Below are 24,643 nucleotides of genomic sequence, written 5' to 3' on the forward strand. Positions count from 1 at the left end.
ACAAAAGAAATTCATTCTAAGTTCATTAAAGTTTATGGGCACTCTTCTCCTTAGTTTTCGACAATTAAGAAATGGACTGCCGAGTTTAAACATGGCCGTACCAGCCTTGAAGATGATCCATGTGAAGGACGTCCAAAAAAGTGTAACAACACTAGAAATCATTGAAGTGCACAATATAGTATAGGATGACCGGTGAGTCAAAATGTGTGAAATTGCTGACACTATAGGCATTTCAAAAGAACGTGTAGGATATATTTTGCATGAAGAATTGCAAATGAAAAATCTTTCCGCAAGGTGGGTGAAATCTGCATGAAAATCTCTGAGCAGTGCTTGGAGCATTTTAACAAGAATAAAACTGATTTTGTGTATCGATTTATTACTATGGATAAGACTTGGATTCACCATTACACATCAGAATCAAAACAGTGGACAGAAGCTGGTTGTTCAGCACCAAAGAAGACAAAGTTGGTTCCATCAGCAGGAAAGGCCATGGCATCAGTGTTTTGGGATGCTAAAGGCATTTTGTTTATTAATTATCTTGAAAAGGGTAAAACAATAACTGGTGGGAATCTGCAGCATGGATTGTTGGAACATCAACCCTATTCCCCTGATTTGGCTCCCTCTGACTTCTGTCTCTTCCCAAAACTAAAACTCTTCCTTGCTGGTCAGCGTTTTTCTTGGAATCAAGAGACAATTGCAGCTGTAGAGGGATATTTTTCAGATTTTACTGGTAACCACTACAGGAATGGGATAATGGCCCTGGAATAAATGTATTAGTCTTAAGGGAGATTATGTTCAAAAATGAAAATAATTTCGAAATTATAAATTCGTTAGGCCGAGAACTTTTCAGACCACCCTCATATATATCTAGTCTAGTCTATACTATATATATCTTAGATATAATAGTCTTAGATAACTTGGGGCAGTTCCATGGAGGTGGAATTGGAAGGCCAGGATGTCATTAGTGCTTGGGGCATTGTGAAGGGATATTTGTTAAGCAGCAATAGTAAGTTGTATTCCACGAGTGAAGAAGCGGACACAATTTGGTGTAAAATGGATGACAAACAGTATCAAATAGGAACTGCAGGAGAAAAAGAGGTTATGGAAGAGATATAAGGAAAGGGACTGGAGAGCAGATGCAGGAAGAATATAAGACACAGGCCAGGACAGTGACTAGTATGGTGAGGAAGATAAAACTGGAATATGAGAAGTGATTAGCACTAAGATCCAAAGAAAATCCTAGTGAATTTTTTAGTTCTGTGGCCAGTAGAAGGAGAAATGATTGTGGAAGAATGACATTGCAGGATAAAAATGGGAGGAGTAAATTTTAATACTAGAGTGATAGGACAGTTTAGAGGTGCAGGAGGAGGGCATGTTCCAAATACTGAGTACTCTGGATGTCAGTAAAGCTGTGGGACTGGATGGTATTTCACCACAAGTTTTGAAAGAATGTGCTAAAGAACTGACAGCTCCTTTGACCTGGCTTTTCAATGAAAGTCTGGCTATGGGGAAGGTGCCCAGGAAATGTAAGGAAGGTAAGATAGTGCCATTACATAGGCAGTAGCAGTCTGGAAGTGTCTAATTGTAGGTCGATTTCTGATCACAATGTGGAAAAAGTGAGACAAGGTGAGTTATATAATGGCATGCTAGAAACATGCCATTACATGATTATTTCTGGGAGAAGTGATCTTAATATTCAATGCATTTCCAGTAGCAGATACATTTTTATCTTTAGAATTGAGCTTGTAATACTTCAGAATTTGAAAATTAAATTGTCACTTAGTCTCAAATTTTGAGACTGTGGACAATGAAAAAAAAAGGTAAAATGAGTACTTATTATTTTAATGTCTTGCATTTATTGGCCAAGTAACACTAAATATGTGTAATGTATTTTTTTTAGGGTGATAGTCTTCAATGGGTTGCATGCGCTCTTTATGTTGCTTGTCGTAGTGGAGCTATTCCCACTGTTGGAAAAGGTTCATATGTCGAAGGCAATTGTGTCTCATTAACACGACTTTTACGGTCCTGCAAGTTAAGGCAAGTGTTTCAAAAAATGTTTGAAAAAATTTAATAAAATTATTAATGTTAAATTGCCTGCAAAAGCTTCCTTATAAAGAAGCTTTTGTAGTTTAATATATTACTAAATCTCATCCTTAGATTTGTCTATTATGAATATGTTACATTCCTTTTTATCACTGAATTTATTTATTTATTCATATGGGGTTCCCTCACCCCTGTTCCTTCATCACCCTTTAGGACTGGTTGAGCCCTCCTAGTGAGAGAGATTAAATATCTATTTTATGATTGTAGATCCAGTCACTGTAGATGTATTCACAGGCTGGTTTGCCTTTTATGAGGGATAAAAAAACCAGAGTTTTCGAATGAAAAAATCCTCTACCTCTGTATGAGATCAGCTAACTCACCTTTAGTTGAAAGAGACCAGATAAAGCTTCCTCACATCATGGATGGGAATCAAATTTAGGTCTTTTCGATTAAAGGGCAGAAGAAACTTTATCACTGAATTTACATTATGTACAAAAAGTCACATCTAAAACAGGCTTGTCCAGGTCTTGGCATGTAAATCAGAATGCTACACACTAAAGTTTTAATCAAGTCATTTATATTATCAAATTGGTGTAAAAAAAAAAAAAAAAAAAAAAAAAAAAATTGATCCTAAATTCATAAAAGTTTTATATGATAAAATATCTTTTTAGTTTATGCAGATTATCACTTAGTGAATGCAAGTTTGTGATAGATATTGTAATGTACAGTAAATTACTGTTTATCCGACCACATTGGGAAGGCAACAATTTGCCGTTCTAATAATTTAAGTACAATTACATGAGAATATACCTGATGTTGTACCAGAGGCTGTACCAGATAATTGAATCATCATTCATGTGTAATTTATGTTTTCTTAGTACTAGTGCATATGTTTAAGCCATAGAAGCTATAAATCGATCTCTGCCTGCATAGCCCATAATCATCAACACACTTTCTTTGTTGCTTTGATCATTTTTTAACTTCTTTGAGTTGAAATTTCAATGACTGTAATATGCACAGTTCTAACAAGCTGTCTTTTCCACTTATGCCAATCCTGTTTGAATGAAGGTACCAATTATTAGTAATAAACTCAGCTATGTATATAACCATTGTACCAACATTGTTGTTTGTCTTAATGTCTTTTTATTTTTTTTATGCTAATTTAGCATGTGCTACATTTGGAAACACATTGTACTATACTTCTGTAAAAAAAAAAAAAAAAAAAAAAAAAAAAAAAAAAAAAAAAAATGATGTGCTATTAATACCATTTCTGATTCAGTTAAGATAATAAACTTCCTTTATCTTAGAATGTGGTCTTACAAATCATTATCTTATATAAGTGTCCCTTGGCACTGTTATGTAGTGCCAAATATGATAGGTTAAAATAGATTTCTTTGGTTGGGCTGTTGGTTTCAGTTTTCCAGTCCTAAACTTAATGTATTTTTAATATTATTATTATAATATTGTATCTTCATGGAGTTAGGAAACTCACTGTGTGAGTCCTGCACTTCCAGTATACTTTCAGTGTGATAAACATAATATAATCTTTCATCTCTAAATGCATAACCTTACAATTTATAATATTGAATTGACAATCATTACCCTTCACCCACACTATCAGTCATCCTGCAGGATATCTGATGATGATGATTAGTTTCATCTGTATGGATGATAGGGGCAGCTATGCTACCATACTAGGGCAGTGACTATGAGCAAGGTGGTTTCTCGTTGCCTTCCTTGCCATACTATCCTATGGTTGTGTCCGGTTTGCCTGTTTGTGAGATGAAAAACCCCAGAATAAACTGGGGAAAAAACCCTACTGTCCATGCCTAAGACCGGTTAACTTGGCTATGGCTGAGAAAGATCCTTCATCTCCTCATGTCTCTGATGGGAATCGAACTTAGGACACTCCTTTCCCAGGCATATGGTTGCGAGGTGCACAGCCACTAGGCTAACTTTGCGGATTCAGGATATCTACATCACCTTTATCAGCTGTTACCAATGTTCCTTCTGAACTGTACACATATGAAACCTAGAGTGCACATGCCTGGTAACTGCATGCACAAAATTTCTGCTTTTGGAAATTCCAATTTATAGTCGATAATTTTTCAATGTACTATTAAAAAAGAAAAAATCATATTAATCATTATAAATCATATTGTCACTTGTTTTATTTAGTAATTTCTCCACTGTCTTCACTCCAATGTGACCCCAATCCATTCCAACTTAATACACCCTGATTCAGTGTTTTCCAAACGTTACTAACCTCAACCTACAATAAAAAAAATATGCGCTACTTCCTCACTTAGAATGCATGCAATTACTAAAATAAGAGCCAACAGGCTTCACTTCGGTGAAGTAAAATATTCAAAATTAAGTGGATATTGAATACCATATTATTTCTTAGCCGAATAAGAAACTCAAAGATAGGAAATCTAATCTAAGAGTTTCATGCCAAATATAGAAAACTATATAAAGTTCGGCGAGACCAAGTGTAAGCCAACACCTGGTTGTGCAATGCTGGCCAACTTGTAAAGGTGGAGTAAGCTCCACCTTTGCATGCAATACCAGAGGACTGAGGTACAGTATTAGGCAACTCACAGGAAAGGTGGATCAAGCCTGAATCACTTTGCCACCTTCCAAAAATCAATTTAATATCTGATACCCAATTGCCCAACATATAAACTTATTTTTGGAAGACAGCAAAGCTTACTCCCACAAATGAAAAGTGTGTGTGTACTGACCTGAAACAAAAGTTCCCCAAAACAATACATGTCCTTACTACATATAATAAAGTAAAAAAAAGTAATAAAGTTTAATGTCAAACATGAATTTTATTAATATTTAATAGAAAATAATTCAAACAGTAAAAACAGAAATTAGGAAATGTTTTATTTAATGTTGTTGCAATAAAACAGGATTCATTTTATTCATAGGAATAAACAGTTTTGCTCATTATACCTATTCTTTTGTATAATATGTTACTGTATAGTTCTAAATATCCTCTCCTCAACAGACATCAACTGCAAGAAAATGAAGTAGGTTTCTTGTACCACTAAATACACCATGAACACTATTAGTCTGTGTACTATATATAACAAAATGACCTGACTCTTGATAATGATAAACAATTTCCCTCTCACATACAGGATACATTAAGACAGTATTTATTTTATAATAAAAATTTAATCAAACTGCTCTAATTAGTTACTTTTAGCCAGTGCTATGTGGGCAAATGTACAGTTATCAGCAATTTGCAGTGGCATATTTATTTAGTGTGTGCTGTTTAGACAGACATTTTTTGAACCAGTTATGGTCATAACCACCAGTTTTTAAAAATGACATATAATAGAAAAGATCAGTGTCTCATTGATTTCTTAGCTTTAACATGTTCATGCTGGGCAGTTTCATATCCAACATATCCCTTCAAGAGGGGGAGGGGGACGCACTTGACAGTACATTATCTTCCTCGTTGAGCAGGTACATTTTTATGAGGTTTTAAATTTATATGGATTGTTAGTTTGAATGTTTTCAGTTAAATTTTAATTGTAAAACTAGTATCATTTGAATGATAATGTATATTGTCTGTGCTAAAAGCATATGAGGAGTGTACTCAATGGGTGCTGTTGGGCAGGAGGTCTAAGAATTAGTGTGCCAGACAACCATATTTATTGAGATTTGGTTGACTTTTAAATCTAAAAGAAGTCTTTCAGATTTGTGAAGTATAGTATTTTTCTTCCATTTCATTCTGTGCAAGATGTCGAATGCATGGACAGCCAGACCAAACTGTTCATACATAAGAAAGCAGATGCATTTCTTATGTTCTTCTAGGCATATATTTGCAGATTTCCCAGTTTGACTATAATATGATAAGTTACAAGAACAAGGAACTTAATAAAACACCTGGAATGGAAAGAGGAGGTAGAGAATTCTTAGGAGAGTGGACGAGGGCAGCCAGCTTCAGATGACGTTTGAATGTAGTGTAGAGATTGTACTTTAAAAAAAAATTTTTTTTTTTTAGAGTTCTGTCTATTTGTTCTGAGGTGCCCTTGGATATAAGGAACAATGATGGCATTACCATAGTCAGCATGTTAGGAGGATCGATTAATTTGTTGATCTTTTTGGCATTAAACCATTGGACAAGATCTGGAAAATAATGGAGTGTTCATCTGTAAGTTTAGCTTGGGTCAAACAGGGATTGGGGACTTTATTAACCAGGTTTTTGATAATACCATATTGTTGAGAGTAGAAGATGATGGGAAAGTTTATCCGCCTGTGTTCGGTGCAGTAGTGGAGAAGGAGTGTTGTATAGTAGGTGTCCTCCCGCGATGAGTCTTCGGACTCCTTGGAGGTGTCACGAATAATAATAATATGTTGGTGGGTTTTTTGTAAACAAAGAAGGAAAGGGTGCCATTGGGAAAACGTGATTAGAATAGCTAGAAAAGGTAGGCTATTATTTTTGTTTTCTATAGTGAACTGAATTCTTGGGTACTGTCTGCTGAGATGGAGAAGGAAGGAGTCTAGTGGTCTGAACCATGTGGCCAAATAGAGAACATATCAATGTATCTTAGCCAGAAAGAAGGTTTGAGAATAGCAGTATTAAGAGAATTGAAGGCACTACCATGGGTAGCCCTCTGTCTTCACCTCTGTCTCATCCATTCATCTCCGATCCTCTGTGGTTTTGTTATGTCGATGACATTTTTGCTGTTTGGCCTCATTCTAAAAAAGAATTTACCACTTTGGATCAATAGCCTTCACTCACACATTCATCATGGTAAAAGAAAAATGTTTGTAGTTTACCATTCTTGGACATCCTTGTGTAATTTGTGCCAGTCAGTAACCTGCTTTACTGGCAGATATATTCATCAAAAGTCTGCTCATCATAAGGGTTCCAATGCTTTATATTTCTGATATCTTTGAAGCTATTGGTAGAATTTTAAGAATTATCCTACATTTTCCTATCAACAAAATTTCTCATTTGTTACCATCTACAAAAGACAATGTCACTTATATTTTTAGTTGATGTTGTCTGCACAGTTAGCCTAGTGGCTTTGCGCTTCGCAACCATATGCCTGGGAAAGGAGTGTCCTAGGTTTGATTCTCGTCAACGATGTGAGGAGCTCAAGGAACTTCCCCAGCCATAGCCAAGTTAGGCAGTCTTGGGCATGGACAGCAGGAGTTTTTCCTCCAGTTTATTTGGTGTTTTTCATCCCACAAGCAGACAAACATCTGAGGACACACACGGATTACAGTCAGGAATACTGACCCAACCATAGGTCTAATTCGTCAGCCTATGCCGGTTCCAGAGCCCGGATAAAATTTGGGGGGATTAGATGGTACTATGAACTCACGGATAAAGGGGGAACGCTCTATCATCACACGGAATTTATTTATTTTAGCTGATGTTTACCAGATTCCTTGCAAACATAATTTGACATACTTTGGGCAGAGACAGGCCAGTCTGTGGAAAAAAAAGAATTAATGAAACCCCAAAAGTCTGGTCTGGCACAGCATAGTATTGACACAGTATCTTGCAGAATGAAACTTGTTTTCTCCATAGAAGCAGTTTTAAATATGAATACCTTTTCAAAGAAAGTTTTGAGGCGCCTTTACATCAGCTTAACCTGAATTGAGCCAAAACATACCCAGGGGCTGATATTGAATCAGACCCTGGGTATGTTTTTATCATACCCTGTGGTTTATAATGCAGCAATAAAATTAAAGAAAATAATGAAACCTATACACATATGATCTTGGCTCCCTTAAAAAAATCAAGAAATACGAGATATATTTTTAAAGGAACTGGCACAATCCACTGCTGTCGATGTTCTTGATTTCACCAAGTATTGTTACCTTGAAGATGAGATTGAGGATAGATAGCAGAAATTTAAAGAGGGCATTAAAAAAGAAAGCAGTAAAACAAATCATTCCCAAATTTGAGAAGATGAGTAAACCCCCGGATGAATGACAAGATACTGAAAATGATGGAGAAAAGAAAGAAACACAAAATTGAGAAAAACTGAATACAAGGCAATTAGGGAAAAATGCTGGTTTGCAAAAGAACTATGGCTCAACAATAAATGCAAGAAAATTCTTGCGAGAAATGTAAGAATAGCTTTGGACAAAAAACACGAAACCAAAGAACTTAATGAGAAAGTTAGGGAGCTAACTAGCAAATCTTGGAAAACTCTAGGCTCTCATTGCATTGCAGGTGCCAGTGAAAACATTCTAATAGAGAAAGACAAAATAAGGGATAGATGGGTAGAGTATTCAAAGGAGCTGTACAATCATGATAGAATAGATAAGCCATGGCAAGAAAATCTGGCGGGGGCTTACTATTTTTACTTGGGAAATAACAAATGCCATTAGGAAACTGAAACCAGGAAAAGCTCTAAGAATGTATGGAATTATGGCAGAATGCCTACTGGCTTTAAATGATAAGGCCATAAGATCGCTGACTGACATATGTAACAAAATATATGCAAATGGCCCTGCCAAAAGATTTTAAGTACTCGACATTCCTACCAATACCTAAAAAATCTAAGACAAACAAATGTGAAGAGTACAGAACAATCGCTCAGATGGCAAAAGTTATTCTATATATCATCCTAGAAAGAAATATTTATAAAATGAAATTGGCAATTAATAAGACACAGTCTGGTTTTCAGGAAAATAAAGGGACTAGAGAAGGACTCTTCAATGTTAGAACTATTATAGAAAGATATCTGGAGAAGCAGAAAGAAGTCTACTCATGTTCTGTTGACCTCACAAAGGCCTTTCACAATGTAGAACTAATTTTTTGATGCATTCTGATAGAATGCATCAAAAAATTAGGAGTAGATGGCAAAGACCAGATTATTGATAAATCTATGTTGCGAGCAAACTTTCCCAATAAAAATTGCAGAGAAACCTCAGAGGAATTCCCAGTAAAGAAGGGTGTCAGACGAAGCTGTGTTGTTCTTTCTTTTCTCTTATATTGTTTTACTTCTGTACTGAAAATATCTTCCAAGAATTAGCAGAATTTAAAGGAGTCAACATAAAAGGCAGAAATATAAACATCTTAAGATATGCTGGCTGAAAACAAAAAAAAAAAAAAAAAAAAAAAAAAAGAAAAACAAATCTTCGAAGTCTACTAGAAGAGACACTGAAACTAAGTGAAAAATATGGTTTTAACTTCAATTTAAAAACAAAACAAAACAAACAAACCTATATGGAAGCAGAAACCTGGAGAATATCAAAATATTGTGAAAATAAACTAAAAGCCTTTGAAATGTGGATCCTCAGAAGAATCCTTTATTCTCATGGACTGCCAAAAAAACTAATTTAGAGATATTATAGATAATTTTAGAAGAAAGGACCGTTGAAAACCATTAAGAAAAGGAAAATCACCTTAAAACCAAGGCATGAATCCCTACAAAACAATTTTAGAAAGAATGATACAAGGAAAAGAAGAGGAATACAAAGAACAGATTGGCTGGGAAATATCAAAGACTGAATCTTTTTGTTTTATGAAGAATATAAGAGAGAAGCACAAAATCTTATATGGTGGAAGTTCATTGTAGTCAACCTCTTGGAAGGAGATGACATTTGATAAGAAGAGAAACTTGATGTACTGTTATTTTCAGTACAAAATATCTGTATTTTCATTAAAGTTTATTACTGTGGTTATAGTGTAATTTTATTGTTTTATAGCTAAGCCACAAGTACCTTTTTTAAAGATTCTCCTTACACTCTCTTGAACTTGCATTGAGATTATTCTTGTTCTGAATTCTGATTAACTTATTTTCTGAAACTTAAACTGCCACTCCTGAGATATCTACAAATGCTCTCTCAGACTTGTAGCGACTTCTGTACAGTACAGTTGTTTTTTTTTTCATATAATCCAGTGTGATGGGGGGTGTATCCATTGCACTGTCAGGAAGTCCTGACACTTTTAGGATCGATGTTAAAGGATATATTGGTTTGCCAAAGTATGCTAAATTGCTGGTACCATTGAATATGATTCACGCCATAAAGTAGTGGACAAAGAGCTGATCCTTGGGACAATACATGAAGGTTGCTAGTTGGATACTAGCAACCTTCTTGATGTATGGGGGTGCAATATCCAGGAAAAGGAAAGTCACTAGTGGAGTGCCTCAGGGATCTGTTTTAGGGCCATTACTATTTAACTTGTATATTAATGATATTGGCGAAGATTTGGATGGAGATATTCAGTTGTTTGCAGATGATGCAAAGTTGGGACGAACCATAAAGAGTAGTGAAGATGTTGTGGCCTTGCAAGAAGACTTGAATAAATTGAGTGATTGGGCAAGCAAATGGGGGTGTGAGTTCAATGTTGCAAAATGTAAGGTTTTAAAATTTGGAAAACAAAGATGGGATGCAGAATTTATGCTTGGTAAGAATATATTGTTGGAAGTAGAGGAAATAAGAGATCTGGGAGTGATAGTGGATAAGGATCTAAAATTTAGGGGTCACATCGCCAAAATTGTGAAGACAACACAAAGACTTCTGGGAATGATGAGGAGGACACTGACGTGTAGAAGTAGGGAGATTCTTGTTCCATTGTATAAGGCTTTGATTAGGCCACACATGGACTATTGTGCCCAGATTTGGTCACCTGGTTTTCAGAAGGATGAAGAGATGTTGGAAAGGGTCCAAAGGCGACTGACTAAGGTAGTTTCTGACCTCTGGAATGTCGAGTATGAGGAAAGATTGAAAAGATGTAATTTGCAGAGACTAGTGGAGAGAAGGAAGAGGGGAGATATGATAGAGACCTACAAGTTGGTAAGGGGTTGCTATAGGATCAATGGTGGAGAAGTTCTACAGCGAATAGTGGGAGATCAGGGGAGAACCAGAGGTCATCCCTGGAAATTGTATAAAGAGGGTGTGAGTAGAGGAGTGAGAGGCAGGTTTTTTTCGTGCAGAGTTGTGAATGATTGGAATGCCTTGCCTGAGAGTGTGGTGTCTGCAAGGAGTTTGAATGTGTTTAAGACCCTTTATGATGAGATGTGTGTGAGATAAAAGGACCTCCTAGATGAGTCTTTGACTCCATGAGGTCTTGTTTAATAATAATAATAATAATAATAATACGTGGTGTGAAAGTAGCATGGAGATGATATTTACTGTCTTTTAGAATTGTACCCCAGATATAAGAAATATGAATAGTTTTATTGTGATCTTTTGTGTCAGGTGAGGGAGGGATGGAGACGTGTTATTTTTCTATTTTATAAGAATTATCTGAAAGATATGTCTGATGTCATTAGGACAAACATATAATCATAGTTCTGTGTTGTAGAAGTATTCTGAGGATGCTGTACTTTTGTGTTATGTGGGTGATAGTGTGATTGCTTTTGTAATTACCTTGTGTGTGTCTGTAGATATTCTAAATAAACAGGATACTAAGATAATAAACCATTTGGATGACCTTTAACCAGAAAGTTCTCCTTCTATTAAGTGTATTTTTGGATGTTGACTGTTTAAATGCACTACAAATGTATCTGATGTATCCATGCGATGAGACGTTTGGTTAAATATGCAAATACATCTACATATAGCCAGACTGCTGGGATAGATATTATTATTATTATTCAGGCCTCCATGGAGTCAAAAGACTCATCGTGGGAGGTCCTTCCTGAGAACATAGTCTGTCAAGACTCATCGAGGGGAGGCCTCCCCTAAGAAACACAAAGTCTATCATACCACTCCTTAAACTCATTGACCGTTCTCGCTCTCACCACTCCATCAGGCAATGTATTCCACGGTTCAACCACCCTCCATGCAAAGAAACCACTCCTCGCCCTCTTGCTCACAGTTTCCTTTTGTAACTTCCAGGGATGGCCTCTTGTCATCACTCCCTCCCGCTGTTCAACCAAGCGAAAGAACTCCCCAGTGTCAACCCTGTAACCACCTCTCAACAGTTTAAAAGTCTCAATCATATCACCTCTCCTTCTTCTATCAACCAAACTCTGCAGTCCACATTCCCTCAGCCGATCCTCATAACCAAAATTGTACAGTCCCAAAACCATCTTTGTCATCTGTCTCTGTACCCCTTCCACAGTTAATTTATCCCCTTCAAATCCTGGGGACCAAATCTGAGAACAATAGTCTAAGTGTGGTCTGATCAGAGACTTATACAACGGAATGATAACCATTTTATCACTGCAGGTCAGTGTCCTTCTCGTAATTGCAGCAATCCTCTGTGTTACCTTCACCACCTTTGCAATATGTCCCCTAAATTTCAGGTTTCTATCAATCATCAACCCCAGATCTCTTGTCTCCCCTACTTCATCCAGTATAACTTCTCCCATAGAGTATGCAGCATCCCATCGATGTTTCCCAAACCTCAAGACCTTACGTTTTGCTGCATTAAACTGACCCCCATTCATTTGCCCATCTATCTAGCTTATTCAAATCCTCTTGCAGGGCTACCACATCTGCACTATTATTAATAATCCTTCCCAGCTTCGCATCATCTGCAAACAACTGAATATCCCCTTGCAATCCACTGGCAATGTCATTGATATAAAGGTTAAACAATACTGAGCCCTGTGGGACCCCACTTGTAACTCTCTGCCTCCTTGAAACTGCTCCACCATACACAACTCTATGATACCTATCAGACAGCCAATCCTGAATCCAGTTGACCAATCTGACATCCAGACCCATGTGCTGCAACTTAAATATCAGCTTATCATGTGGCACCCTGTCAAATGCCTTTGCTAAGTCTAAGAAAATTGCAGTATATGCCTTTCCCTCATGTAATGTTCTTGTAACTTTATTATAAAAGGCTAGCATATTGCTAAAACAAGAGCGCCCCTTCACAAATCCATGTTGACTCTCACAGATAACATTACCCTCATCTGCCCAATGCTGTATATGGTCCCTCACTACTTTCTCCAAGATCTTACTAACTACTGATGACACACAAACTGGCTTATAATTAGACACTTCCAGTCTGTTACCACCCTTATGCAATGGCACTATCTTACCTTCCTTCCATTTCCTGGGCACCTTTCCCGCAGCCAGACTTTCATTGAAAAGGCAGGTTAAAAGACTGTCAATTCCCTAGCACATTCTCTCAAAACTCGTGGTGAAATACCATCCAGTCCCAAAGCTTTACTGACATCCAGAGTACTCAGTATCTGAAACACATTCTCCTCCTCCTGTAGCTCTAAACCTCGAACCTGCCCTATCCCTCTAACATTAAACTGACTCCTCTAGGATGAAATACTCCAATAAAGTGTTCATTGAACAATTCCACTATGTCCTCTGCATCAGTCACTCTATTCCCATTTTTATCCCACGATATCATTCTTCCACAGTCATTTCTCCTCTTACTGGCCACATAGCTAAAAAATTCCCTAGGATTGTCTTTGGATCTTAGGGCCAATCTTCTCTCATATTCCAGTTTTGCTTTCCTTACCACACTAGTCACTCTCCTGGCCTGTGTCTTATATTCTTCATGCATCTTCTCTTCACCTGTCTCCTTATATCTCTTCCATAGCCTCTTTTTCGCATGCAATTCCTGTTTAATATTGTTTGTCATCCACTTTACTCCGAATCGTGTCCTCTTCCTCACTTGTGGTATACAACTTACCATTGCTGCTAACAAATATTCTTTCACAATTTCCCATGCACTAATGATATCCCGATCCTCCAATTCCTCCCTCCATGAAACTTCCTGAAGTTGACGTCTAAGACTATTATAATCACCTGCTTTATAATTCCACATAAGTTCCCATCTCTTTGATACTCCTGCATGTCTATTCATTTTCCAAGTCAAAATCATATGTGTATGTGTGGCAGTTTTGAGTGCTTCATTTTTAGAAATTTCATATAGAAATTAGCAGGGGAGTGGGGAAAAGTATTGCATTTTCGTTTAGCTCTGTTCAATTTTTTCCTTTTCATTAAAAAGAATGTATTAATTCAAATATGTCACAGTGAAATGTAACTTAAGGTTAAAGGTTTGTAAATTATACATTGGTGTCCAAAAGCTAAGGAACAACTAAATTTTTAAGCGTACATGAAAAAATTTTCATGACTACAGCCAAATGTGGACATAAATTTATTGCCAGCATACTAATAAATTATATTACACAAAAACTGTGTTATAAATCTCTTACAAATTGAATTGCAGTACATTTTTTGAAAAAGTTGCAGATTTCCTAAGGACGTAGTTAAACAATTAATGTACAGAGTGCTTACAGAACATTATGTGGAGAGACATTTCAGTATGGAATATATCCATCCCAAATTGCAACAATGCAGCTCTCACAACTCAAGAACTCCTCAGGAGTTTTTGAGGCAAACAGGCCCACTCCTCCTTCAGAGCAAGGATAAGATCTTGTTTATTTTCTGGAGGGGAATTTCGAGCAGCAATTCATCTCTTTATTGCATCTGGTTGGCCAAGTGGTTAGCATATCCGCTCTCCAGCCAAAAGGCTGCGGGTTCGAATCCTGCCGTGGGCATTAATGTATTGTGAAAATACTAGTGGTTGTGGGCGGTAGATGGTGTTGATGTAGATAACAGTAGTTGGTGGAGACAGTTGGAAAGTAGGTCCCCTCCTTTAATGAGTCTTTAGTCTCCCTGGAGGTGTCACATAATAATAATAATCTCAAATGTGTTCTATGAGATTTTGAGATCTGGGGAGCATGCTGGCCACTCAATTTGATTAATATCCTCATTTCCCAGAAGTAGCTATGCTGCTCATGTACAATGTAGTGTGGCATTGTCATCTATAAAAATGAATTCTTCACCTACAGCACACACAGAACAATTGAGCATGACATTGTACAACTTCGTTGCAGTAACATCCATCATAATCCCTTTCTCCAGCACTTGTAGCTTAGTGCATCCATTAAGCATAATGCATGCCACAAACCCAGCACAGCCATATCCATTCCTTTCAAGAACATCCTCACGATAGTAAACAGTTCTACTTTCAAGTGTCGTCTAGAATTGGAGAAAAGACTAAAATGACACATCTGTAAAGAGTACATTAGCCATTGGTGTCTTGTCCAATTTTTATGGAAACACCACTGCAAACGTGCTCTACAATGAGCTGTGGATAAAGGGATGCAAACTACAGGCCTTTGGGCATATAGGCCTACTTGTTCCACATCTCTTGTCACAGTTTGCGTGCAATTCGAAAATTTAAACGTGTACCTACTTTCAACTTGAAATTTTCACTTATACAAGTTACTCCAAACTGATTCATCTGAATTTGTGATTGAAATCTTCAGAAAGTGTTTGTCCTCAGGTATTGGACACTAGTGTATGTTAGTAAATAAGCAAGTGATATCCAAGCTGACCATGATGTTTGAATTGGAAGTTTGAGTTGTTATCCAAATTTGGCATGCAATAATTTCAGTAATGAATTCCAATAAGGAAATTATGAACTAGAGCAAATCATAAAAAGGGAATTCCAAGTTGCATTCTCTGTCTTGGGGGAAAAAAGGTACATTTTCATGTGTCAGAGAATGCCAGAACTAAAATTTCATTACATGTAGCGGTGGATCCATTTTTAATGTTAGTATTAGGCCACAACATTAAAAATGGATCCACCGCTTTCAGTTGTTCACCTTTCCTCTCCCCCACTCATGATCCACAAGAATAGCTTATCTTTGGTTAATGGGAAAGATGAGTTAAATACAATAAAGATAGGCAGTTGGTAATGCTTGTGAAGGTGTTGTCCACATCAACTTAGTCTGATCATATTTGGTCTTGGAAACGTTCCTTGGATATCTTTAGGCTTCAAGAAATCACTGCACAGTAAGGTTGCAGCATTATTTGCTATCTCGAAAGCCCTCCTGATTCGTTACCATCATTTTCTCTTTCACATGTCTATCATCTATGTGAAACCACATTTTTGCCATTCTCTACATTTAGGGTGGATGAGGGTGGTTTGGTTGCTGCAGGATGTTTGGTACATCCTTGAATAGTACTTCGACACTGCATATAAAAAGGGTGTTGGGTGGGATAGCAGTGATAAACTGAGCCTTCCTTAGTTTCTTTTTCTTTAGTTGTTATAGAGACTGAACATGGCTACACCTACCACTGTCTTCAAATAAGCAAGTTGGTGATATTTCATTGGTTAATGAGCCATCTATCACCAAAAAGCCTAGTTAGCATTTCCCAAAAGTAGAGAAGGTATGCATTCATAATTGCAGTATTCTCTTGCAGGAGTTTTATTTGTGGGAAATAAAACTCCTGCAAGAGAATACTGCAGGTGTGCAGGAGTGTTATTTGTGGAAATAGTTCACCCATCAAGCAGGTGAGTTCCATTGCCCTGAAAGAGGGTGGTTGATAAATCTGAGTTTAGTGGAGCAGTCTCTAGGTGAAGGCATGTGATCAGTAGTGTATAAGGCTCCATAGTAGTAAATAAAGGTGATGGAGAAATCCAGTGGAATTGAATGGTATGGACAAAGGATAATAATTGCCATTTCAGTGTTGCCAAGTGTACAGTTATGGTTGGAGTGAGAAGATTACAGCTGTATGTTAAATTCATGGGATTGTGTTGCAAGGAATTGAATGAGGCTGAATTTGGCAGTGAGAGTTGAGGAGTTAAAGTTTGGGATGACATATTGTGAAAGTGGGCAAAATAGCCCAGATGACCACTTAGATGTTGAAAAACACTTCCAGCATAATTGGCTAAGTAGACATCACTTCTGCTTTTTAATCAGTAAGTCATGGAATTGAATTCCTTAATGCATACGGTAAATGCATTTTATTGCCTAGTATGTGTGAGACTACCATGCTGCTTATTGGAAATGTGACTTGATCTGATGTGAAAGAGTTCTGTGTTAGGTCCGTTTAGAGCATAACTTCCAGATTATCTAACATTTATCCCACCCGCTGTACTAAATATGTACAACCTTTGAGCAAGCATGGTTGAAAGGCATGAGAAAGGCGGCATAACAGGAGTTGGTGTAGTAACTAAACCAAATACTCCAAGTTATGGACTGCTTTTATTGCAAGTAGTATCCTTGACTTTTTGCAGTTCTAGTTCTAAGTTGAATGTTATCAATTTGACAGATATATTCAACAGAATGCAAACATACCATATGTGAAAGATTTGTTGAGTGTTTACTCTAAATTTGTTCAGAACAGATTTATAGTTTATTATTGAAATAAATACCAGCGTAACCAGAATATAATAAAGGAGGGGGATATGCTACTTCTGCAGGTTTCCTTATTCATATAATTTTAATTGAATTTGAAATAGTTTAATTCTTATATCTTGATGCTCTCATGAGAATTTCAGTCCAGTTGATGAAAGGGATGAACTGTAAGAGAAGGACAAATGTGGTTCTTAACCCTTTTACACACCTCTGTAGATTGTCAGTTTTGACCATATTTGGAAATAGCTGTTTCAGAAATTGCTTAAGATCCTCTGAAATGGTCTAGGTGGACTATAATGGAAACGAGAGAATTCTAAAGGTGTTGAATCTTACATTGATACAAGTAGCCTTATTTAGTTTCTACGACATTTGAAATATGTTTTATGTTTGCTAAAGATCTAAGAACTCGTCTTAACTGAATTGGCAGCTGCATATTCCAAAAATCTTTTACTTCTAAATGTCCTGTAATAGAACATGGTGGTTTTATTCATTTGATTCTGGGTGTGGTATCCAAAGCATGGTTTGCTACGCTTGACTGTAATCACGATTATGGATGTAATTACGTGGGTGGTCTGAAAAGTTCTTGGCCTCGACCATAGATGGCAACACTATTGGCAAGATTTTTTTTTTCTAAGTTGGTACATCTGTCATAAACATCTGTGAAATTGCAAGTCATTCTATCAAGTAGTTTGTTTTATACAGCTGTCTGAAGCAAAAGTGTTGGCTGTATCCCTTAAAATGGATAAAATTGAGTATCATGTGGTTATAAAATTCTTTGTAAAAGAAGGTTTAACGGCAAAAGAAATTCATTCTAAGTTCATTAAAGTTTATGGGCACTCTTCTCCTTAGTTTTCGACAATTAAGAAATGGACTGCCGAGTTTAACATGGCCGTACCAGCCTTGAAGATGATCCATGTGAAGGACATCCAAAAAAGTGTAACAACATTAGAAATCATTGATGAAGTGCACAATATAGTATAGGATGACTGGCGAGTCAAAATGTGTGAAATTGCTGACACTATAGGCATTTCAAAAGAACATGTAGGATATATTTTGCATGAAGAATTGCAAATGAAAAAGCTTTCCGCAAGATGGGTGAAATCTGCATGAAAATCTCTGAACAGTGCTTGGAGCATTTTAACAAGAATAAACTGATTTTGTGTATCGATTTATTACTATGGATAAGACTTGGATTCACCATTACACATCAGAATCAAAACAGTGGACAGAAGCTGGTTATTCACCACCAAAGAAGACAAAGTTGGTTCCATCAGCAGGAAAGGTCATGGCATCAGTGTTTTGGGATGCTAAAGGCATTTTGTTTATTAATTATTTTGAAAAGGGTAAAACAATAGCCGGTGAATGTTATTCCGATCTTTTAACCAGACTAGACGAAAAAATTTGTGAGAAAAGCCCCGGTTTGCAGAAGAAAAAAATCATCTTTCATCAGGACAGTGCATCTGCCCACAAAGGTGTTTTGGCAATGGGATAATTAAGGGATCTGCAGCATGAATTGTTGGAACATCCACTTATTCGCCAGATTTTGCTCCCTCTGACTTCTATCTCTTTCCAAAACTAAAACTCTTCCTTGCTGGTCAGTGTTTTTCTTTGAATCAAGAGGTGATTGCAGCTGTAGAGGGGTATTTTGCAGATCTTACTGAGAATCACTATAGGGACGGTATAATGGCGATTCAGCATCGCTGGAATAAATTGGCTACTCTTAAAGGAGATTATGTTGAAAATAAAATAATTTTGAAATTATAAGTTCGTTTTTTCATTGTTAGGCAGAGAACTTTTCAGACCACCCTCATGTTTTTTGTGTGGATGGTGGCTCATCTTCATTCTTTCCATAGTAGGCAGTTTACAGGAACACTGATCTTTGTATGCATCAGGAAGGAGATAGTTCTTTGGGGGAATGGATAAAGGGAACCAGTTACAAGTGAGGCTGAAAGGCAGTGCACAGATTGTATTTTTCTCAAGTTCTGGCTATTTTTCAGACATGTTAATGACACAACATCTTGCAATAGTGTTAATGGAAATGCAGGATAATAATTGATCCTGATTTATTTTTCATTATTTCCAGATACACCATCTTGAATGTTTTTTTTTTTTACTGACTCATTAAAGCTTGGCTTTGAAGGCTATAGGCTGTGCTCTGCATACTTGGAAGTAAATATCCTTCTCCTTCAATAATATTTGCTATCCATATGAAAGAATCCTTTGAGAATATATCTCTGTTTCTTAAATACACTAACTATAATGAATAAAAGACAGAAACATTTGAAGTAATCTTAAAAGGAATCCACTTTTAATGGGCATGTAGCTAGGCTTCATGATGCTTTTCTCCCATCATCTTAGGTCATCAAGCCGAAGACTGCACAATTATGCAGTTAAAAAATCATCAGTTTGAAGTTCATTGCCAGAGGTTAAAAGTGTTTCACATCCTTTCCTGTGTAACTGCTCAAGAAATGTTTTCCTTGCACTTGATTGAATGAAAAATTGTAAGGCTTCAAATAAGAATCATAACATTTTCTGATATTTAAAGGCAAAGTTCCAAAGTGGTCCAAAAATTAAAGGAGACAATTTTATTGGCTTACAAATGGTCATGTTTTTGATGGCTTCTTGAATGATGCTGAAAAATGATCGATGATTTTCTAAGCTACTGCCAATCTCTCACAATGTGCTAAAAGAGTCTTATGCAGAGATTTGCAATACATTCCAGATAAAGCAGCGAGATTGCAACATGTGTTACATATTGAATTTCCACCTGCACATTTGGATTACTTACCTTCTCACTTGAGTGCCATCTGAGTGCAATATTGCGAATGATTCCATCAAAAAGTTTATTATATTAAACACTAGGTACTCAGGTAAGTATAATTCAAATATGCTTGTTGATTTTTGCTGATTCTTAAAGAAATTTCTGATGTCCCCTTTAAAATCAAAATAGTTACAAAATTAAACTCGTGAACATGTTACTGCATGTTCATATAAAATGTAATCGGTATGTCAGCATATTTCGATTGCTACACCGTTGCTGAATGTAGCAATAACCTTTCTACCTTCCTCTGTTTCTCTCTATTTTCTATATAATTTCTATATCTGGCTTTTCCCGTTGGTATCTTTCCTGCATTGGGCTTCTTATTTGACGTCTGTTTTAAATTGACCTGAAGACTAAGAAAAGCTAAACCTATGGCCAGAAGGTTTTACCCCCCCCCCCCCCACTAGGTACCTGTTCATGATGGAAGGGGAGCTCCTAGTGATGGTACTGGTCCTTTACATTCCTCTTTCTTTGCTTTTTTTCCCATATTCTGCAATCTACTTCTGAGTCTTTTCACTTGTTTCAGTAATGAAATTAATGAGTAGGCATATTTAAATAATTATAATACTAGGTTAAAACTCGCGTATTGTATTTTATTACCATAGAATTTTTGCCTAAGTATCGTAGGCATCTTTGGTACAAGAACACATAAAGACATTTAAACAATAACAGCCATTTTTAAAAAAGTGTCATCTAAGTAGCTGATGTACGTTAACTGAAAAGGTCAAGAAATTTCCTAACTTGTTAAAAAAAAAAAACAATTCTATATATATTTAGACAAAATAAAGTTAGAAAAGATTAGCTGATTTGAAAAGTACTATTTCTCACAAAGGGAATAGACATAGACCATTGGATCCGTTTAAGTTAGGAGAGTGAAGTAAAGTTTCACATGATTCTTTATAACAGATTTATAATGATAGCCCTGCCGAATCAGAGGCAAGATGAGTGGTCCTGGGCAGGGTGACCACATCTAGTACTAGATCTAGTACGTTTTATAAATTTTTAGTGTTCTAGTACATTCACCAACAGATCTAGTACTTTCTTCCTTCCAAATAATAATAGCAACAACATCAGAGTTAGACATATGAGTTTAATGTTTTTCTCTTCTCTCACCTCCGCATATGTCACATTCAATGACACAAGAATGATTTCTCTTTTTTTCCTATCGCCAGTCTTCTCTCGCCCTCGATCCCATACTCACGCAATCCGACTGGCATTAGCCAATGAAAACATGTTCTTCGCTGTTCAAACACTTCTCATGCGTTATAAGAAGTCCAGTGTTTTTATTAATTTTATTAACAAAAACTTGTTTAATTCTTCATCGAAAATATTATTTAGATTTTACTTTTAAACATGGACAAGAAAAACTTTCTAAATTTAAATTTGATTCTAAATCTCAGGGGAAAATGTGTAGTGCGTGAGTCCGTAAAGTACATAAACAAACCACTGAAAATGAAGATCTCAATGCCAGCCCTTCCCACTCACAAGAAACCACTTCTGACACAGGTAATTCAGATAAAAGAGAAAATGATAATAGTTATGATTCAGATTCAAGGTTCATCCAAAAAGACGAAAAAAAAAATCATATAAGCAAAAATTCAAAAAAGACTGGTTGGAGGATCCCATTCTTAAATCCTTGATTTATTCAAGTAAAAGTAAAGGCGACACTGCTTATTATAAATTTTGTGATATAAGCATTAATGGTAGCAAATGTCTGTTGATTCGTTATGTAAATGCTCCAAAACATTAGCAGAATGTAGAATCTAAAAGAAGTCACCAGGTATAATGGCATTGTTTAAATCCAGTTCCAAATGCCAGTCGGAAAAACAAATTAAAGAGGCAGAATTAAGATTATGTGCATATGATGCACACAGGTCCCTTCTCTTCGGGGGTGCAAAGAGTACAATGAACCTAGGTGGCACAATTTAGGGGCAATATAATCGAACACGTTCATAAAAAATAGGGAATGAATAATACACTGAACTGTTTGTGCATATTTGTAACCTTCCAATGTGAGAGATTTCAGTGAGGGGGCTGAGTCGCTGGGTAGTTAAATAAATGGTACTAGCTTCAACACAACTTACTTTAATCACTGCTCTCAGCACGCTGAACAAACATTTAGGAGTTTCTTGTGTTTTCTTCTTGATGGACCTGTGTTTCACTCAGGATTTCTCCATGAGTGCAGGTTACAAAGATGCCTCTAACGATCTCGATCTTGAGCCTCTCTCTTCCATGTTACATCCATAGATTTCACTAGTGGATCTTCTCATCTTATAGGTGGTCTTCCTGGTTTTCTCTTTATTCCTGTTGCCAGTCTTGAGTCTGGCTATGTGACCTGCCTATCTCATCCTGCTTTCATATACTGCAGTTACCATATCTTTTATGCCTGATCTCTTTTTTAGTTCTGTGTTTCTAACATGTTCCGTTTTGCTGATGTTACAAATCCTACGTTCTATTGCACGCTGAGTTATTCTGAGAGTCTCTTCTTTTCTTGTCGTGATCCATGTTACATTATAGGAGTATGTTTGTTTATTATATAAATAAGTTTTTTTTTTTTTTTTACTATTTGTGTTTTTTCTTTATTTTGATATACATTCCTCTTAATGTGCAGTATAATAAAATGATTCGAAACGTGTTATTGTACTTCGGGATCCTTTAATTTTTAATGGAAAGGGGGCACAAAAATTTTGCACTCAGGAGTTGCAAACCCACGGAACGGCCCTGGATACTCTTCTTATGGATACCCTGGATACTCTTCTTATGGATACCCTGGATACTGTGGCTTATGGATACTCTTCCAACTCTATTGAAAACAAATGCTCCTGATAGTGAAATTGCTAAGAAAATACAGTCTGGACGCACTAAATGTAACTGTCTTATAAAAGATGCGTTGGCTGTAGATTCACACAATGAAATCTCAAAAAAAAAAAAAACACCCTTGATGAATGGACTCCTTTTGACAAAAGAAAAATGGAAACATTCATCAGCTACAGATTTTACTGTTTCTGAAGAGTTAATTTGGCAAAATCTGATAAAAATAATGAATAAATACTTCCAGTGTTTTTCTTGTGGGTGGGAACACCTGTATATATGTAAATAGCATAATAAATAACTGAAAAGTTAATGTTAAATTACTTTAAACACTAAAATGAGACTAAAATTATATTGTAAATTAATACACATGTGAAGTACTAGAGTTACAATTAGGACTTCTGTTATGATGATTGACAACTGCAGCTCTTGGACTCATAGATGATACAGTGAGGTGAGTTTTGACTTTTTTTCTTTTCATATTTGTTTTACATTGAGTTCATCTATGATAATAAGGTAGTAATATCGTACAATGCCCTAAACAGAGTGAAACGAAAACAAATGAAAATTTAGTACTTTTTTTTCAGATCTAGTACCTTTTTCCTGCATAAGTTAGTATAAAATATTTTTGCTGGGTGGTCACTCTGGTCCTGGGTGGCCTGGTCAGAATCAGTCGACTAGTGGGATTGCCTGCAAGGGTTGTCAAGGGTATTGCTGTAAGTCTCTCGCCTCATGGTCTGGAGTCGGGATTCAAGGCTTGCTGTGGTGCTGGTATAGTGTCCTGGGTGGCCGTGCTGTTCCACTCCCGAGCACAGTCATTTCTTGCTAGCCAATGGATGTCTGTGTAGCTTCATGATGGGTGGGGAGCTCTGGTGCTCCCCCACCTCAAATGTTTCAGGATCCTAACAAGCTCCCAAGTATTGATTAAATACTGATAATACTGAAGATACATCATTTGATAACAGAAAGAAAAAACAAAAGATGTGATATCATGTAGATGTACCAATTTTTCTGATTATCCATGCAACAGGTGAAAAGCCAATAGAGAAAACATCACCCTTTGTTATTTAAAAGGGTATAGAATGACTGTCAGGCTTTACAAAAACAGTTAATAAACTATGTTCTGCTGATTTTCTTGAAAAAATGTCAATAACATTCTGAAAAATGACTCGAAGCAACATCAGTGGGTAGAATACCAGTTACAGTAATACCTCATAAAATATTCAACTCTTTTAGAGGAGTGATCTGAGAATAGGATCTCCTTGATCTTTCTGATGAAGAGACACGTTCCTAACGTAAAGATTAGGGAGTGAAAGGTATGAGGCACAACTTGATTCGTAGGGATGGTCATTGGGTTCCAACCAGGAACATCATCTTACTTTTGGCTGTAAAAGCAGGGTATATCAATTGTCCTGTTAGACTGTACATAAGTAATCTACTAAGATTCTTCAAGCCACATTGTTAAATAAAGAGCATGACACATCTTGTTCTGCAAAGAAAGCTAAATATGTCGTCTGTCAAGGGGATCATCCAGCTTACTCCTGCAGAAGTGGAAAGATGAAAAAGAAACACAAAAGATTAAAACAGAAGAAAATATATCAGGATGAAAAAAAAAAGGAAGTTAACCACCACCACCACACCTGTTTTGAGATCCTCTTATGTTAAGTCGCAGTTAAGAAAATGTCAGCAGCATCTCAGATTCATATTTCTATCCTACCATCTGATAATTTCAACATATCTGAACTTTATTATCATCAGTGCTTCTCTATTCAGAAAATCAATCACATGACATGTGGTCTCACTCAGAAACAACTCTAAAAATGATTCCATTTGAGAACCCACTTTTCAA

The 24,643-nt window shown here is 36.5% G+C and overlaps 1 protein-coding gene across 3 annotated transcripts in view; it reads left to right on the forward strand.

Annotated features, from left to right (window-relative positions):
- The window catches only part of LOC150096609 (retinoblastoma-like protein 1), a 488,590-nt gene that overhangs the window by 24,486 nt on the left and 439,461 nt on the right, over nucleotides 1–24,643 (forward strand). For all 3 annotated transcript variants that reach the window (XM_090408756.1, XM_090408757.1, XM_090408758.1), the window contains exon 2: nucleotides 1,901–2,037. In XM_090408756.1, the coding sequence (XP_090264882.1) occupies nucleotides 1,901–2,037 (137 nt within the window). The remainder of the gene's footprint in view (nucleotides 1–1,900; nucleotides 2,038–24,643) is intronic.

The sequence above is a fragment of the Typopeltis vanoorti genome, chromosome 18 (assembly GCF_054136105.1).
Source record: "Typopeltis vanoorti isolate ZY-2024b chromosome 18, IOZ_Tvanoo_1.0, whole genome shotgun sequence".
In the NCBI taxonomy this organism is placed as follows: Eukaryota; Metazoa; Arthropoda; class Arachnida; order Uropygi; family Thelyphonidae; genus Typopeltis; species Typopeltis vanoorti.